Genomic DNA, 18,437 nt, shown 5'->3' with positions numbered 1-18,437 from the left:
TAATATCATCGAATTGTTCCCCCATCCATCATGTTCAACAGATTTAGCCCCCAGCGACTATCATCTGTTTCCTATCCTTAAAAAATGGCTCAGGGGCAAAACATTTGAGAGCAATGAGGCAGCCATCGATGCTGTAAATGAGTATTTGGAGGGACTTGACAAATCAGATTACAAAAATGGTATCACTGCATTAGAGCAATCTTACAAATATTGTATTAATCTTGATGAAGATAATGTTAAAAATATAGCAAAAAAAAACGAAAAAATTTCTTTTTCTTTATCAGGCTGGAAACCCTTCACCCCCACCCTCATATAAAGGACTAAACCTCATTTCTCAGGACTAAAACTTAAGCTTTATAACTTTGCTGGAAAGGATTGGAGCAACAATCTTTCAAAAAAATACAATAAAATTACATTTTATACAAAAAGCAAATCACAAATGAAATACCACCTACCGTACGTGCAACTACAGGGGCCACCCCTGATCTTCCACGGTCATAGTCACCCTGCTCAAAGAAGGCCAATAGGAGCTCCCTCAGATTTGGATGCTTGTCAATGACTCCCACTTGGAGGAGGATTTGAAGATAATCGTTAAGCATTTTCATCCGCCGCTCCAAAACCCATCGTTCCATGTTGTGAAAGGTACGTTTTCCAGGGAAGGTCAGCTTGGCAAGGTCATCGAACTAAATAAGCATTGATATAAAGCAGAGAATAATATTAAAGAAGTGCTTAAAAAGTAAAATTACAACCACCAAAAATGCATAAATAGCTTATCTTACCTTCCACCCAAATTAACTGGATGGAAAAATTCTCAAAAAACATTTTAGTTTTATAAATGAAATGAATAAGCTAGTTAACTAAAAGAAATAGCTCTTCTCTCATCAAGCACAAATTCCATATTTTAAAATGCCTTAGCTAACTCATCAACATGTACCACTTGTATCTTAAGGTAGTCAGATATATGAGAGGTTAGACATCTTACTAAACACATCACTTCAACTTTGGGTACAAAAACAGCAACTATGAGACAATAGAGAATTTATTTTCCAGTGCATAGAATGATTTCCGAGATTTATTCAGAGCCCACAAAATAAAATAGCCTATTATTGGCTAAGGGTATTCAAAATGGTGCTTTGGGTCTGAACATGAAATCCTCAAAGTCAGCAGCCAAGCCTCGCACATACCTGGCAGATTCTAATTCCTCCCATAAAAATAAAATTCTTTTAAGGAAAGTGAGTGAAGTAATCACATATTGTACTGTGTGCACTTATTAATTGTCACAGAGTCGCTTCAATTAAAAAAAAGTGAGTGCTACAAAAGAAAAGGTCTCATGTACAAATACATTATTTTGGAAATCAAACCAGTCCATGAAACAAAACCATTTGAAAGGTGCTAGCAGCAAAAATTCACTTATGAGGCCTGTCGAAAAAGTATCCCACTTTGAATTTCCCCACCAGGGCACCACGCTACTGTGAGCAATGAAAGAAGACAAATTAATGTAAATACTTGAACTTTTTCTCCATCTTTGAGTGAGCCAGTCTCTTCCTACTAGCAGCCATTGAGGTGCTGTCATATGTGTTCATCACTTTTCAATTTATCTCAAGATGACAGAAAGAATTGAGCGAAGATAATGCATCGCACCTAATACAGATTTTTAAGGTAAAACATGGAATATCAGTCATTCAACAACTTCTACACTCTTCAGACACGTGACTAGTGACTTCAATTTGCTTTGAGAGTAGGGAAGAGATAATGCAAAACGCAACAGCAGAAATAAACAACATTCCAATAGAAGTCTTTCAGAAGTGTTTTTGCCAGTGGAAGGATCACTTGGCTTAGTGCGTAAGGGTAATACTTTGAAGGGGATTTAGGTCTAAACACCATCATATAAATAACACATTTTTCCCGGCCAAAAGTCGGATACCTTTCAAACACATGACCTCAGAATGGAAAGCATGAGAATTTGTTGACAACAACAAAAACACGTTTGAATGTGAGTGAGGATCAGTAATTAGGAATGGATAAAATACAACTAAATATTAATTCCTTCAAAATGCCAAAGTCATACACATAAAAATTACTTTGACTTTTGCAACATACAAGTTTTGATTAATAATCATGAATGAAAGTTTGTTAAATTTGCTAGCAGATCAAAGTTTGTATGCAAGGCCAAGGCATAAGAGCTATTCCCAGCATGATTCAAGTATTTGGAGGGCCAATATACAATGAAAGTAATAGCAGAATAGATATTATTATTTAATGGCTAAATGAACCAATATAATACCCTGGGGATTACATATCCATAATATATTTTTTTGTAATTTGATTAGGCAAATTTAAATTTTAATGAAGACATTTAGAGGCATTTTACAAAACGTGTGAAAAACAATATCAGAAGGAAGATTCTATAAATAGGTACCAAAATGAGTTGAATGAAATGGATTAGAGGCATTCAATTGGGTATAAACTTATATCCCTTTGAAAACAAACTCATTCAGCATGTATGAAAATATTATTTTCATGAAAATGGTGATGTTCACTATCAGGGAAATTTATGCTTAAAAAGCACCCAAAATTCTTCCTCTACCCCCATCAACAAAACCAAAAGAAAATATAAAGCCTTATGCTAAGACAAATAAAGTACCAAGTCATTAATGCACATTTATCAGCTGGCTACAAAATGCTTGCTACAATGTGCATTTGGCAAAGAGAAAAATCAGAAAAAGGCAAAATACTGAAAAAAGTATTAAGAAACTACAGTGCAAAGATTTCATAAAAAGTTTCAAATCCTAAGGCATTAAAAACACAAAATACAAAAGTATACTATCATGCTAACCCTGTCCTTAATCTTCTGGTACAGGTCATAAAAGTCCGAATAGCGTCGGTATACATGCCACTTTTCTTCATGACCAGATTCGTATCGCTTAGTCACATGAATGGCATAAATGCCGTAAGTCTTCCCTCGATCATTCACGACACCTGTAAAAGTAAAGATGATGGCATTGGGAATTACAGACATTGCAAAGATGTAAACAGAAGTCATATGAAACCCAGGTGCAACTACATTAATTTACCACAAATTGCCTAACTATCAGTCGGGACCCATTAATCATGCTACAAATTCATACATCGACAAAAATGTATCACCCTGAATTCATTCCATCTTTAATTGCATAACTAAGATAGAAATACCAAGTATATGTAATATTGGGGCCTGAATATTGCTGTTTTGAAATAATTTATAAATTGCTGCTGAAAATAATTAATAACATTGGACAACTATACATATATATTAATATATATATATATATATATATATATATATATATATATATATATATATATATATATATATATATATATATATATATATATATTATATTCACCATCAATATTTAACAACAATTATCACACAACTGACATAATAGCCTAAAGTTCTCATTTAGTATAGTTGTGCCATATAAATCCAGCATAATCACCGATATAACCAAAAAGCATTAAGTCTACCTAATATTATCACAATTTCTATGACTGCAATCTTGTAAAAGAAGATCATGAGGGAAACCTACCAAACTCTAAGATTACTGGAAAACTTAGAAATATTTTGACATTTGGATATGATGAAAGACTTTCATGTGCACTACTGTCAGCTCATATAATAAAGTACCAATGCTGATTATAAGAAAAAAATTAAAATTTAGATTAGCTTTCAACTCAAATTAGAGTGCAATAACAGCTCTGCAATTTTCTTTAATTACTCACCACACATATCATCCCAGAATAAATAATACCCCTGCATTTTTTGTTTAAGCCTATGTAAAATCTAAACACACCCTAATTTAGATCCACAAGGCTAATTAGACAGGAACTTGAACAGTTTTTTCAGGATTTTAAAAACTTCCAATTAAATAACTTGTACATCAAATGTGACACACGAGTTTAGTTTACTTTGGATCATTATATTTACCTCCTCCATTTGATGACCCTCTCTTGGTAAATGAAAGTGATTAATTTGAATAACCAGGCAAAATTGCATCATTCATCTTCTCCCCAAGTACATATTAATTATCACCATAAATGGTGATAATTAATATGTACTTGGATATATATACCTTGATTCGATTGATGTACCTCAGAGTATACCTTTGATTTTCCAAATTAAACACAGTTGGTTAACATAATTTAACTTTTGCTTGATGAAGCTCTGTGTAGACTAATTTTAGAGCAATAAGTGATTAGCAAATAGAACAGTTTCAGAAAGGACAAGGAGCAGAAGATTTGAGAAGAAGTACATATTTTACAAGCTAAAGGCACCATGGAGCATGACCCATAAGTTATTGAATTATTAGTTTACTTTCGATAGCCCACAATAACCAATTGTAAACCAAGGTACCAAAGAAAAGTCTTAAACACTTAGCAAGCAAAGATAAGCCAATAGCATAGGGAGTTGTCGAAAAAGATACTGCACATCACTTTGGACATTCACAAGCCTTTGACGCATATGTAACAGAATAAGATACCTGGACCCGGCAATTGAAATTAATTGATAAATCTTACTCACCAGTTTCAATTATTTCTGCCAATAAAAGGTAGGACTGATTACTTATAGGTGTTGCTTCAGTCGATCCATGATGTGCTTCACCACTTTTATGTCTGCCCAACCTTTGTTTTGTTTCATTCACAGCTGCACTAGATGCTGGGGGCACTAAATCCACAGCATTTGAAGGGATGCCACTGTCTGTAGACACCTTCTGATTGAATGTCAGTGGGGATATGGGCAGAGGATAATTTATAGAGCCCCCACTACCCTGACGTCTATGGTTTGGAGCCATGGCACGATGGGGGAGAGAGGAGGGAGCCGAAATGGATGAAGTAGGGATTGAGCCCACACTCCCCTGTCTCCTGTGGTTGTGGTGAGCAGTGGTCTCAGTACTTTGGGTTGAAGTTGCATCGAGTGATGAAACAGAAGCTGCGTCTCCACCTGAGAGTGAAGAAGCGGATGCTTCATCTTCAAGAGACTGTGAATCATCCTCCTCATCTGAACGTGACGGCTCCTTCAAGAGATCAAGTTCAGCCAGCAGGCGAATGTAGCTGGCAGAGCGACGGAATGATGGAAGGAATCGTTCATCCGACTGGATCACCAAAAAATGGAAAAGGCAATGTAAAAAACCTCACATTCAAGTGAAACTTCAAAATTTTATCTTCAAATACACTGGTTTTATGAATGATGGATTTTCACTTTTTTAATCGTGAAAATATTTAAAAAATGCAAATGCCAGAATTTCACAGAGTAATAAAAATATGCATTTGCATTGACCAGGATTTAAACAATCTCTTGATTTATGGCTGTGTGCTTTAACTGGTTATACCTGTGTGCCCTCTTATAAATTCAGTTAAAAGACTTCTCTGTATTTTAAACAACCTAAACACTTAGCCTGACTTCAAGGGATGTGGGCTTTAATCCTGGTCAGTACAAATGAATTTATTACAATAAAATTCTCACATTTTTTGCACATAAATAGATGATTAAAGCAAATTTTCTGTTGGGAGTATTTCTAGCAATTGCTTTAAATTGACTAAAATAATAAATTACATGTGAAAGAGTAATATGACAGCAATGGGCATTATAAATCAGACAGCAAGGACTGTACTGTACTGATATATAACTAAAAATGTGAACAACACAGTTTGCAAAACACCCAACCAAATCACACTCCAAAGGTGTTTAAGTTAGACACAAAAAACACAAAAATAGCTTAGTTCATTGTACATTGTCAAAAGTGTAATATGATTAGGCTTTGCTTAAGCTCATTATGTTGAGCAACTTATAAAATAACAAAGCCTATTTTACTATTATCCAAGGGCAGGTTTATTGAAATATTAAAAAAGTGTATTAAAGTTCTAGGTATCCTTATTTATTATTCAGTGATAGGAGAAGATACAGTTTATTTTAAAAGATGCAGGCAGTGTCATTGAATACAAGACAAATCACTGCACCATACAGATCACAAGATTTGTACAGTTGTCTCTAGAGTGAGAAGCATTTTCACTAGAAAATTACACCATTTATTGCATGATAACAGCAGGTAATCATCCATATTTTCCATTTTCATGGTATGACACCCATTAATATTTATTGTCAAATAAGTTAAACAGGCAGTGAGTGTGATATGGCCGTGAAAAATGCACATTTAATGGTGCAACATTTAAAGAAAGGCTGAACGTGATGTATCAACAAACCAAGTTAAATAAACCTCAGCCATGGGATAACAGCAATTTTTCACTTGACAAGAGATATCCTGAAACCCTACAAAAGCACTCTTTGCAGCCATGTAACTATAACATAAACATTATGAATTCTGGTCAGGTAGTTTGTCAAAAACAAAAGACTTCAGAACTTGAACCGTTCCTCATATACTGAACCATTCCTCAGACGTTGAGTTGAACATTTTACTCAAAACAAATGTTACATTTCTAAGACTAATTTAATCTTACAGTGATCAAAATAATAAAATTTGTCATAATATTATAATCACTGATTCATAAAACAGCATTCTATCAGCAATGATGGAAGTAGTAAAATATTTGTTCACAGATATAATAAATGCTTTAAACTAAATGCACACAAGACACCACCAATTCATCCAAAAACTTCCTGAAGTTAGATTAATGCAAACTAACCTGTAGTTTCTCATATGCTAAAGATTGTATATCATCAAACCACGTTTCGCTCGGAGACTCACTTCGAAGTTGATGGGCCAAACGACGAACAACTGCCTCATCAAATCGTAACCTGGGAGATGCCTGGTGAGAATTAAGAGACCATCAAGTGAAATATATATCACATGTCTTATTAAAATTTATGAGGCTCTTTGACAATTTACCAGAATAATGACAATATCTTCTTAATACCACAGCTGTATTCTGGGTAAAAATTAATCATGTTTAAAGCAAAGAAATGATCAGAAGTGCATTGTTTTAAACAATAATTAGAACACAGTTTTACCAATGATTTATGATAGAAATAAGATTTATGGTGCCACAAAGCTTCAAATATGCATTGCAAAAATCCAAGGTTTAGACAATTTTCCACATATATGCATTTTTGCCACCAAAGCTTGTCAAAAAAGTAGACTTAAAAAGTACTCAAAAAAGTAGTGGTGAAGTAGTAGTATTTAGGGGCAGTGACCGACAGCTTAGGTCATTTGTGCCATTAGTGATGGACAGGAAAGGATGAAGGGTGGAGAGACACCCAGTAATGGCATCAGCCTACTATTAACGAAAGGCACCAAGGGGCATCCACGGCTTAATGTCCCATCTAATGGATGGTGTACTCACTCAAAGTGCACTCCAAAAAGCACCTAAAGTAGGGATTGAGATAAAACTGAAAAATATTCGACTAGGATTAGAACCCAGGCCCTCTGGGTGGGAAGCCAGTATCATAGCCACTGGACCAAGTAGTGGTGAACTCATGTGGATTATTCAATAATTCTGTATCAAATCTATGAGATGGAACTATGGTGATAGAACATGTTTGATTCTAATAAAACATCTCTCACTACTCTGCTGTTAAAGTTTTAGCAATATCCATCACCTGGTCTCATTCTCGTAGTTGATTAAGGTAAAAAACTTTTATTTTGCAAAATGGAAAAAAATGAGTTTTGTGCATTGATAACACACTTATATTTAAAAGTCTTAACACTGAAAAAGTTCAACATTGAGTTGGATGAAGTTCATGGCATATCTGCTCCTGTGTTTGCAACTGTTTATAATTGGGTAAATGAGTTTAAACTTGGCTGTACATCCACAAATGATGAACATCATTCAGGACATCCAGTAGAAGTGACTTCCTCTAAAATAATTGGAAAAATCCATTATATGGTTTTGAGCAACTGACAAATCAAAGTTCACTAAATAGTTGAGACCATAGGTATATCACAAGGTACAGTGTTTTCAATTTTGCACAAAAGATTGGTGTGAAAAAAATCTCCATAAGCTGGCAACCACAATGCTCTCAGTGGAGAATAAATGTAATCATGTGATTGAACCGGAGGTTGGTTGGGTGCTTTTCCACCATAATCCTCACGAGTTACTGCATTGATACCTGTGGACTAAAACTGGTTACACTATCTACTACACTTCAGAGACTAAGGAACAGTTGAAACAGTGGGTTTCTCAAAGTGATCAGGCTCCAAAGAAAGTGAAGACTGTGAAATTGGCCGACAAGGAGTTGTTGGCCATGTATTTTTGGGATGCACACCGAATCATAAACATCAATTAATTGCAAAAGGATTAATGATAAATGGAGTGCATTGCGTGTCAATATTGTACCGGTTGAGTGAAGAAATTATGGAAAACCATCCTCATTTGGCAAATAAAAAATTCTCTTCAATCAAGAAAATGTATGGGTGAACATCTATACCATTTTAATGATTGAAATCAAGGAATTAAAACTCTTAATTATTACAACATCCACTATATTGACCACATTTGACTCTCAGTGACTTTCTCATTTCCAAACTTGAGAAAATTGTGCGCAGAAAACGATTCTCATAGAACGAGGACGTCATTGCCAACACAGATGCCTATTTTAAGGAATTTCCGATATCCTACTTTTCGGATGGCTTTAAAAGTTATAGAAATGCTGGGAAAGTGTATCAGTCAGAAAGGAAATCGTGTTGAAAAATAAAAAATCTACTAAAAATTACTTTCTGATTGACCCATGTACTAACTTTTGCACAATGCAATGAGTATCACATATTTTTTAGGTTGATAATTGAACTTTTATGTGCATAATAGGAACCCAAAATCCTGCATATTAATGCAATTTGTTAAAAAAATAATCAGATAATTAAAACTGTCTTGATGACTATTGTCTTCACTTGACTCAAAAAATTAGTCAGAGGTGTGGATTTCAAGTTCAGGGTTGTGTACACTGCAATTCCAAGGACATGATCTTTGCCCTCCTTGTTATATAATTAACATTCATAATTCAAAATTACAATTATTAAAGTCTCACTTAATACATAATTGATAAATCTACTGCATCTCAAGGTTCTTTAATCAATTACATTATTTAGAAGTAGCCCATTTTCTTTTGAGTACCTGTAGCCGTCAATTCATGTCCACCAGAATATAACCATTCATTACACTTTTTTAACTTTGAATAATTAGTTTTAGCAGAGGCCCATCAATTACAATAGATTCTCATCTTCCCAGGAATTATATTAAGGTTCCCATGATCTTTGGCTCGTGTCTGAAATATTACTTGATATTACATTACATGGAATGTCATTTAATGCAATGAGAGCAAATACTGAACAGCTATGACCTCGGCCTGGGGAATTAGGACATCTATGCATGGACATAATGTGGAAAAGATCCTTATGCTGCTGTGTAAAAATTATAGGAAATGTAGGTTAGTGCCATAGAAAAGGTTATTAATGGAGCAGACACAAATGCTTGTAGACCTACATCATATAGGACCAATCTTAATGTCATAATTCTTTAAATACAAAAAAATAACAAAAACCAACAGGCTTGCTGGGAAGTAAGTTGAGGAAGAACCTCCTTCCAGTGACTGCATATACTGTAAAAATGTCACATCAAATGGAGTAGGGGAGGTTGTCAGTGGTTCATACTCTCTGACACAAATGTTCAAATGCCAAAAGGTGACAATCTCACACATCATGCATCTAAAACAAGGCGCCAGATACATACAGTGGTCAGATATTTTCCATATTTCCATCATGAAGACATGGGCATGTTTTGCATTACGGCAATGATGGTATTCTTAACAGCAGTATTTATTATAAAAAAACGGAATGGACAGAAACAATCTTATGATGCCCATGTAAAGCCAAGGTACCTTTTCAGAAAGATATTGGTCATATATACTTATAGCTGCCTCCCTCATATTCTCAAGTATATGACCCTGAGGTTGAAGTTGGAGAAGTTGAACTTTGCTTGGAAGCACTTGCAGAGTTTCCACGCTGGCTTGAGAGCTAGGTTCACCTTGGTCCTGAGAATTTTTTATCTTTTGAAGTTCTAAATCTGACATTTGCTGTTCAGCTGATACCCTCCATCCTAAATAGTTTAGACATAAAAATTTATGAGCTGAATATTTACTTGCCATTTTAACTTGCACATTCATTACAGTAAAGAAAATTTAAGACATTTTAAGGTACAAATAGTAGAGATTGAAGAAATAAACATGTCACAAAATATAAGAGGTGAAAACAAAAATTTTCCATATTTCAAAATCTTGGAGCTCCTTTTAAAATAATTTTGTTGTGACATTAACAAAGAACCATATTTAAGAGAAGAATTGAACTTTATTTGTTCTAGATGTAATAACAATAATATTCAGAATAATAACAGAATAATAGAAATAATTAAAGACTATCTCGCTTATCATTTTAGAATACACATGATTTTTTTTGCCAAACTTGTTCAAACAGCTAAGCTGCTTTAAAATTTTTTTCCTTTACCGAAAGAACTATTCATTTCTTACCTTCAACATTCAGGTAAAAATACAAGTACGTTTGGGCCCCAATACTAGTCATGTAATCAATAAAATACGACAAAGCTACATTATCTTTCAGGACCAAATCCAAAGGCAAACAAAAAAGCTTTGAACCAGGAGCTATCAGATGGTTCCAGTCAAATGATGTAGGCAATCCTGAAATTAAGCATGCAGGAAATGGATACAAATTTTATAAATATTCATTTTAAAAAATCAAGAACCTATTTGTAGATAAACACTAAAAATCAAATCAACGTCATAACAAGATCAATGGGCCATTTCCTACCTGCAGAATCTGTTTCTAATCCTTCTTGAAGTCTGTGCAGACGAGTTTCAATTACCTTTTTCATGTATAAGAGGCTACTTAATTGTTGCTTTACTAAAATATCATCATCACCACCAGAATCACGAGATCTCTATAACAGATAAGAAAATTACATCATTGTAACCTCAAAAATCATATATAGAGGGAACTGTAAAATGCAGTTCAATATTAACATCATTAGAATAAGAGTGAAAGGCTTGCTATCATAAAAGTTTAAATTTACAGGGGGAAGAATTATTGACAGAGCCATGAATTGGAATGAAGGAATACTTGAGTGTAATGAGTCAAGGTTTCAATAAAATCGGGTAGCCAACATATTAAGTTGAACATAATACAGCCATTATTGATTGGGTATCACTTTAAATAAATATAAAATTATTTATCATGCCTGGATGCTTTGAAACAAACTATGAAAACCCAGCCAATAGTTTACATTTTTTCAAGGTATCACACTTCAAATTTTACATTGGCTACGAAACCTCTTACTCCCAAAAATATAATATATTACATAAACAAATGCATTGGAAATGTTATGATATTCTTCAAAGTAATTGGAGTTTTTAGACTCAGTACTTACATATTGCAGAGATAAATTTCTACAACAAGAACTAGAGTGACTAGCAAATAAAATACCATAAAAATATAAGGAAAAGTAAAATTTGATTTACTTGAAATGGTCCAATTACAAGTAATATCAAGAAAGAAATACTCTTGAAAACCCAGTCTTAATCAAGAAAAGATCATTTAACTGTCAAATGAATGATAAATATAAGTTAGCTGGATATTTGACTGAATACTATTTTCAGTGAGGCAAGAAAAGCAGAAATGAAGACAAAAACGAGTACCTTATTATCTTTAAAAGCAAAAATTCAATTCTATCAGACTGTAATAATATTACAACTCCGTCCAAATAGTATACAAGATATGGTCTCAAGAAATTTAAGTATTACTCACTAAAATTGCCACTTCCTTGGAAACCATTTCACGGGTAGCATGGAGTTCTCCAACACAGTCAGTTGTGCGAATAGCAGTCAGGAATGCTTCACAAGTGAAAGGGATGTTGCTGCACTATAAATGAAAGAAGCAAGTCTCAGCTGTGTTTATCTGGGATTTATGCGAGAGGCAAATCCAAGAAATAACAATACCAGTGCAGCACCACATAAAGAAGAGGAATGCAACTCCAATTAAATATACGAGGTAATTATTTTGATACTTTTTATTTCAGATGGATGATAATATAAGTGGCATTACAATAGGAGTGGCAGTGTTCTTTCCTTCCATAACTTTTCATCATTGAGTGACTAATGGATGTGCATTAAAGCAGGACTGCCATACTACATCAGTTTGTATGGAAAGATTACAATAAATATCCACATGAAACGAATTTCCACCACCTTACAAAAGTACACTATGTATAGTGAATGCATGTTGCCTACCCCATTCCCTGAAAACTTCCTAGCAGTGAACCATTTTAAAGCAAATATTGCACAGATAAGCTTAGGCAAGCCACTCACAATCAATGAACTGGTAATGATGTGCCATTTGAGGTAATAGGTAGCATAACCCACACAAAGAGAACCTTAAAGCACCTCTAGAGAAGATTCGATCAGAAATTACATAGAAACGAGTGTGCTTCCTTCTGAAGTCATGTAGAAATTTTCCTGCACGTGGGCTGCTACAAGAGAATTTGGTAAGCGCACACTTTTGGCTGCATCATTACCATTTAAACATATATGTTATTTGCTCAGTCATGCATCCAATCATATGCTCTTTAATGGGTTTTCCAACTCCAAGTGCAGTATATGAGACTCAAACTAGAATTTGCATGTGATGAGAATAAGTTTTGACATGAAAGAGGATGACTTAAGGATTCAATACAAAAAATATCTAAGCCCTCCAAAGTGTTATACTCCTAGTTTAATTTTCTCCTGCAGACCCATACATATTTTCATGCACCGTAATGTAATTTCATTTCACACTGTTAGTTTACTTTGCAATATGTACACGCTGCAAGCTTCATTGAATTGACTCCAGCACTGAGACAGCCACAGATATTGCAAGTTGAAACATTTTCAGTTGTTCCGAGTTACAATTAAGGGTAGAACACGATCCTGCATAGAAATGTTGCTATAGACTGCATAAAACATCATTTGAGGCCAATTGAATGCTACAGGAGACTAATGGAGAGTCTGTTCTCCCCGATTGCATAATCAGGAGATTGTTTATAATGTCTAAGAAGGGAGACAATTTCAAAGAATGAGCGACCAAGCACGTCAATTATTGCTCTTATGGAAGTTCAAATAACACCACTGCTGCCACTGTGATAGAAGATCTTCAAATACATTAAAGAGTCCTACAAGAAATACTTAAGATTTTACTGGCTGCCATACGCTCATTTGATAATAGAAAAATTGCTCATGAGATACTTTGTGTAGTTGATCCACAAAATTATGATTTCATGAAAATCAATGAGAAAAGCCTTCCTTAACCTTCATATAGTCCAGACCTTGCTCCAAGTCACTTTTTCATGTTCCTCAATACAAAGAAATAACATTGTAGAAAGCAGTTTGCATCAACAGAAGCAGGTTTAGGCAAATGAAAGTTTCAACTTGCAATGGCTACTGTTCACGTACGCATGAGCTAATTCATTGAAACTTGTACAAAATATAAATCACACATTAAGCTAGCAATATCACAAAATTATATTTTTGCACAATAAATTAAGTGAATAAAAAACCTTATGGACACATTTTATTAAAACAGCCTCTTAGAATGCTTCCTATCAATGGCAGAGGTATCCCATACAAAGTGAAATTGCTTGAGTCTCAGGATCCTTTTTATTCTTCCATTTAGTCTTTCAGCAAATAAAAAATGCAAATTTCAAACTATCAGCACTAGAATGATATTTTTTAATATTATTTTACAATGATAATAAGTGATACATACATTAATTACTAAATAAATACTTGTCACTTGAGTAAAAATAGCCGATGTTAGACCTATAGAAACCACTCACCAGCCAAACAATGGTACGGTTGATGTAATCAGGATCAGATACCATGTGAAGCAAAGGGACTAGAAGTGCATTGACAACAATTTCTCTGAAGAGAAATCTTAATGGCTTGCAATGAAAGTCCTCAGCAGGCACTAATAGGTAAAGCAGCACTTCTACAATATCCCTTATGTATTCTGAAATGAATATATGAAAAAACTTGGGCAATGATCATCTGATGAAAATAGGAGTGAACTACTAAAACCAGCCACCTCCAATTATACACCAAATTAATTTCCTCATCAAAGTAGCTGTAGAGAAAAATAAATAATACTTATGTAAGATTCCTATTATTACGTATAGTTTGATTTATTTCTAAAATGGGATAGCTGTGCGGAAAATGACAAGCAGTGGTTATAATGTACACATAGTTGATCATCCAAAATTTCACTGATGAAAAACTGATTGCAAAACTTATTTTTTAATGATATATAAACATTTGGTAGTGGACAGGTTAATGGATTAACGAAATTTGCCACTCACGTTCCTCAAACTCTTTACCCCCTGTGCAAACTGTATCACGACAAAGATCTTTCTCCATCTCCAACTCGAGATCAAAAAAGGCTCCCTCAAGGTCATTGGCAGCTGCTGCCGACACCACAGGTGTTGGTCCTTGGTTGACTTGAGCCTGAGGGTTTGGAGAGGCTTGAGGCGATGGACCAGAAGTACCAGAAGCTTGAGAAAAAAGCTGTGATGAAGCCTGCTGTGGGGCTGACTGTGAATTCATGCTGCGTTCAGCTTTAAGTCTGGCCCGAGCCTGCCTGAATAATCTAAGGTGTGACGCAGCATCATTAACGAGCCATGTTGTAAGGTACTTAACCCAATCAACTTCTTTCATCCTGGAGAGAAAATAAAAAAAATATACAAATGTATATGCAATAGATATAAAGTGAAAACCATAATTTGACTGAGATTGTGTCTTCTCTGAGCAATATCCAGACTAGCAGGAACATGAGTAGATATGAAATAATGTATACCCAAGCACGTACACAAAAAAATTACTAATATAAAGAAAATTCTCCACATTGGAATAGTAGGCAAGTAGTCCAAATGCAGTGGTAAGCCCAATAATACTAATTATGTATTTTGTTGCAACTACAAAATTACAATTTATGAAACCGGATAGGGGTTTGACCATTATGTATATTTGAAATAGAATGTTCGTAGTATCTAAGACTAAATATCTAGATCAAAACGGTTGAAATGCTTTTTTGGAAATGAAGGTCCAATGGTTAACTTTGCAGAACTAAAAATTCATGTTTCAAATTGAAAATAATCACCCGTTTACACTTAAGACTTTTACAATCCATAAAACTTATATTCTATGAATAATGACCAAAAAATCTGAAAAACAAAGTATAATTATACTGGAATATGAGCTAAAAAGACTATGCTGAGCTTATTGCAGAATTGAGTAAAAAGCTGTCAAACCCTAGGATTGATGACCATAGATAATACCATACATGTACATCATGCAAACATGTATTGTGATAATGAATTATGGCCACACAATAATCTGGTCTTAAGTATAAGAAATATCCCAGGAAGAAATTTCAACTATGTCCATCAGGTATTTATTTATTTAAAAATGCACAATAATATAGATAAGCTGTTTCAAATAACACTATTGAAAAAACCCGCACGCAAAAAGAAGCAGTTAGGTACGAAATTGAGGAAAACCCTTACACATGTACTGTAAATATTTAGTTTACGCTAATTTAAAATTATTAAACTTAACCTCGATTGGCAACGATAACCACGGCATTGGTAATAATGATGTAAGTTACAAATATGGGCCCATTAAAATGAACTTAGTTGAAATTCAACCATTCATATTTAAACATCCTTCACAGAGCAACATATCATAAACGATGTTGTATACCTGCGTATAATTGAAATTAAATGTACCTCTACAGAACATCAGACATGCAATTGATTAAAAAAATAGGCACTGGGGGCCGAACACCCATAATAAACATCTTTGAGGTAAAATGAAGAGCACAATGTTCGAAACCAAAATGGAAAAACAATTCGAATGATGGCGATTCCACGGAATTATTCATTAAATCACACAATAATGTATAATGGTTAATTATTTACCTGCTGGCAAATTCCACGACGACTGTTCTAGCCACTTGGCGGATTTCCTTTGGAAATTCTTCATTTGGACTAATTCGTTCATACCATGGATATATATAGTCCCTAAATACATATGCCAAAATCTCCTGTAGCGAATCATCTATCACAGTGGATCCAGTTAAGCGTTTGTCTACCTTCTGGGATTCTTTCGAAAAACCAAAGTCCTTCGATTCCTGAAACGTCAAAATTCAGCTTGTTTAATGTTATCAGAAATAATCCAAACTAAGCCCAAAACAACCTACAGATATGGAAATATATTTAGTGAATACTTCATAAGTAAGCCAAACGCCTAATTTGTAAGAGCGACAGTCGAAGCCCGCCGAAGGTGTCGATAAATGCACAACATTCTAAAATTATTGAAGCCAAAGTTAACACACTTTCATATTAATAGTTCTTCAGCTAAAAGAAAATTTGCAGTAAATTCACATAAACTGAAAGATCGCACGGACGGGAATTGACGATAACTATTGGGCATACATATGTACGTACGGTCGGTCTTACCTCGAAAGGATGATTTCTAGACAGCTCCAGTCTAGACCGGTATACATTGATGTAATATTTCTGAGCAGTTTCCGCATGGCTAACATAAAGATAGACTAGACCCCTAAAAAAGGATAAAATCTTGATAATTTTGCGAGAACACTAAACCCTTAGAGGTAAGCCGTTATCCACACATAGATAGGAATTTTCAACAAGTTACACCATTGTGAACTCATCCTAATTGCACTCACCCGATTACAACGACTATAATTGACAATGTCACTGTCACACACCACCACACACCAAAAGTCGATATACACAACACGAGAATGAGTCCACCCCAACCGAGAAGAGACGGGCTCATCTGAAATAATGATGAGTCAAGACATGCAACTTCGAAATTCTCACACAAATGAGTCCATACACTTGGGCTACTGATTACTATGGACGTCGACGTATGTCCGGTATCGACTGTAGAACTCACCTTACTTCCCGAACATCAAGATAAGCGTACAATGGGGGAGTCATTTCAGCGGTAAGGGAGATGCCTTTCCAAGAAACACATTCTACACACATCTACTTCAACGAATATTGTTTTTTTTATGCCTGTCTGAAAATTACAGACAAATGATGACAGCAAAGCGTGTTATCAAATGTGATTGCCAACATAGTTCGTTATTCAGTTGAACGGTGGCGTTGTTAAAAGGCGCATGTACTGACCGGCATTTGAAATTGAAGCGGATACGACATTAATGCAATTATTACGTTTTAAAAGTTGAAAAAATTCTTTTACAATATCTAGGTATTCAATTATTTAAAAAAATATGTTCTGTGTTATAACACTTTCTCTTCAAGCGTCATTCTTCAGTTTTAATCATAAAAGAAGGCTATAAAAACTAAAAACTATATCACTATAATATAAACAATGTATGAAAATAAATTTTTGGGCATATTTTACCCGCTTACACGAGCTTTTACAATGAAACCAATTACGATTTCATGTAACAGATTAAAATCCTTACACACGATGTACTAATTCGCTTTTAAGAAAGTAGTTAATACTCTAATCAAACACTACCCCCGAAACACAGGGGATATAGAGTTCATTTGTAATAATACTCTTCCCGTATTTTATAATAGAGTATATTTTATTTTTTCAAACTCTCATTAATAAAATTCCACTACTTTACGACTATCTCATTGTAACTTACGTCTAAAGGAGGACCAATCAGTCGATATATCTTAGGTCAAGGAGAATACTAAGTTCTTATAATTTCATGTTAGCATTCACGGATCAGGAAATCATTTCTTAATTTTATCCAACAATAATTTATGCGGAAATAAAATAAATCTGAGTCCGCTTCCTAGTTCAATTCTAACATGCGAATCATATATTGCAGACCCTGAACATTTCTCTCATCCATTGAACGTAAACGAAATTCTTAAAATGCAATTTAATTTCATCATATGTAAAAGCAAAAGTTTTTAACCGCATAGAATTTAACTTGATCTAATCTCAATTGTGTTAAGAGTTAAATGAAATTATGTTTGTTTCAAAGAGTTATACGGTATTTTTATCCAAAGCCAACAAGGATTAATTGATCCAAAATAATCCTCAAAAAAATATGATGAAAGGTTGAAAAAATATTTTTAGGGTCCGAGGGCAAAAGTGGACCGGTCCACTTCCCTGCGAGGATGCGCGGAAATCAGTCACGTGACTAACACCTTTCCACCCTAGATGGTTTGAATCGTACCATTCGATTAAAATGAGGTTGAATCTCTTATCCGCACAGTGTAATTTCAAAGTTATCCCGATTAAGACCCTACAGCAAGGACTGGATGTATCCTGGAAGAAATCCTGCACAATCGTGAGTGACAAACCTTAATTATAGTCCCTTACAAAATCATATTAATGG

At 34.5% G+C, this 18,437-nt stretch overlaps 1 protein-coding gene across 1 annotated transcript in view; it reads right to left on the bottom strand.

The window, feature by feature from the left end:
• LOC139696264 (sorting nexin-13-like) overlaps positions 1–17,129 on the bottom strand; it is a 30,146-nt gene extending 13,017 nt beyond the window's left edge. Inside the window, exons 1-14 of the mRNA XM_071594952.1 lie at positions 17,006–17,129; positions 16,773–16,885; positions 16,543–16,645; positions 16,003–16,214; positions 14,386–14,741; positions 13,867–14,039; positions 11,805–11,918; positions 10,812–10,941; positions 10,514–10,681; positions 9,869–10,086; positions 6,682–6,804; positions 4,562–5,132; positions 2,837–2,979; positions 456–683 (exon numbers count right to left, since the gene is read on the bottom strand). Coding sequence (XP_071451053.1) covers positions 456–683; positions 2,837–2,979; positions 4,562–5,132; positions 6,682–6,804; positions 9,869–10,086; positions 10,514–10,681; positions 10,812–10,941; positions 11,805–11,918; positions 13,867–14,039; positions 14,386–14,741; positions 16,003–16,214; positions 16,543–16,645; positions 16,773–16,885 — 2,652 coding nt within the window. The 5' untranslated portion in view covers positions 17,006–17,129. The remainder of the gene's footprint in view (positions 1–455; positions 684–2,836; positions 2,980–4,561; positions 5,133–6,681; positions 6,805–9,868; positions 10,087–10,513; positions 10,682–10,811; positions 10,942–11,804; positions 11,919–13,866; positions 14,040–14,385; positions 14,742–16,002; positions 16,215–16,542; positions 16,646–16,772; positions 16,886–17,005) is intronic.
• Positions 17,130–18,437: the final 1,308 nt, after the last annotated feature.

Source organism: Hetaerina americana, unplaced genomic scaffold (assembly GCF_022747635.1).
Source record: "Hetaerina americana unplaced genomic scaffold, ioHetAmer1.1.p SCAF_7, whole genome shotgun sequence".
Lineage (NCBI taxonomy): Eukaryota > Metazoa > Arthropoda > Insecta > Odonata > Calopterygidae > Hetaerina > Hetaerina americana.
The sequence above is the reverse complement of the archived record's forward strand: the minus strand, read 5'-3'. Positions and strand labels throughout refer to the sequence as shown.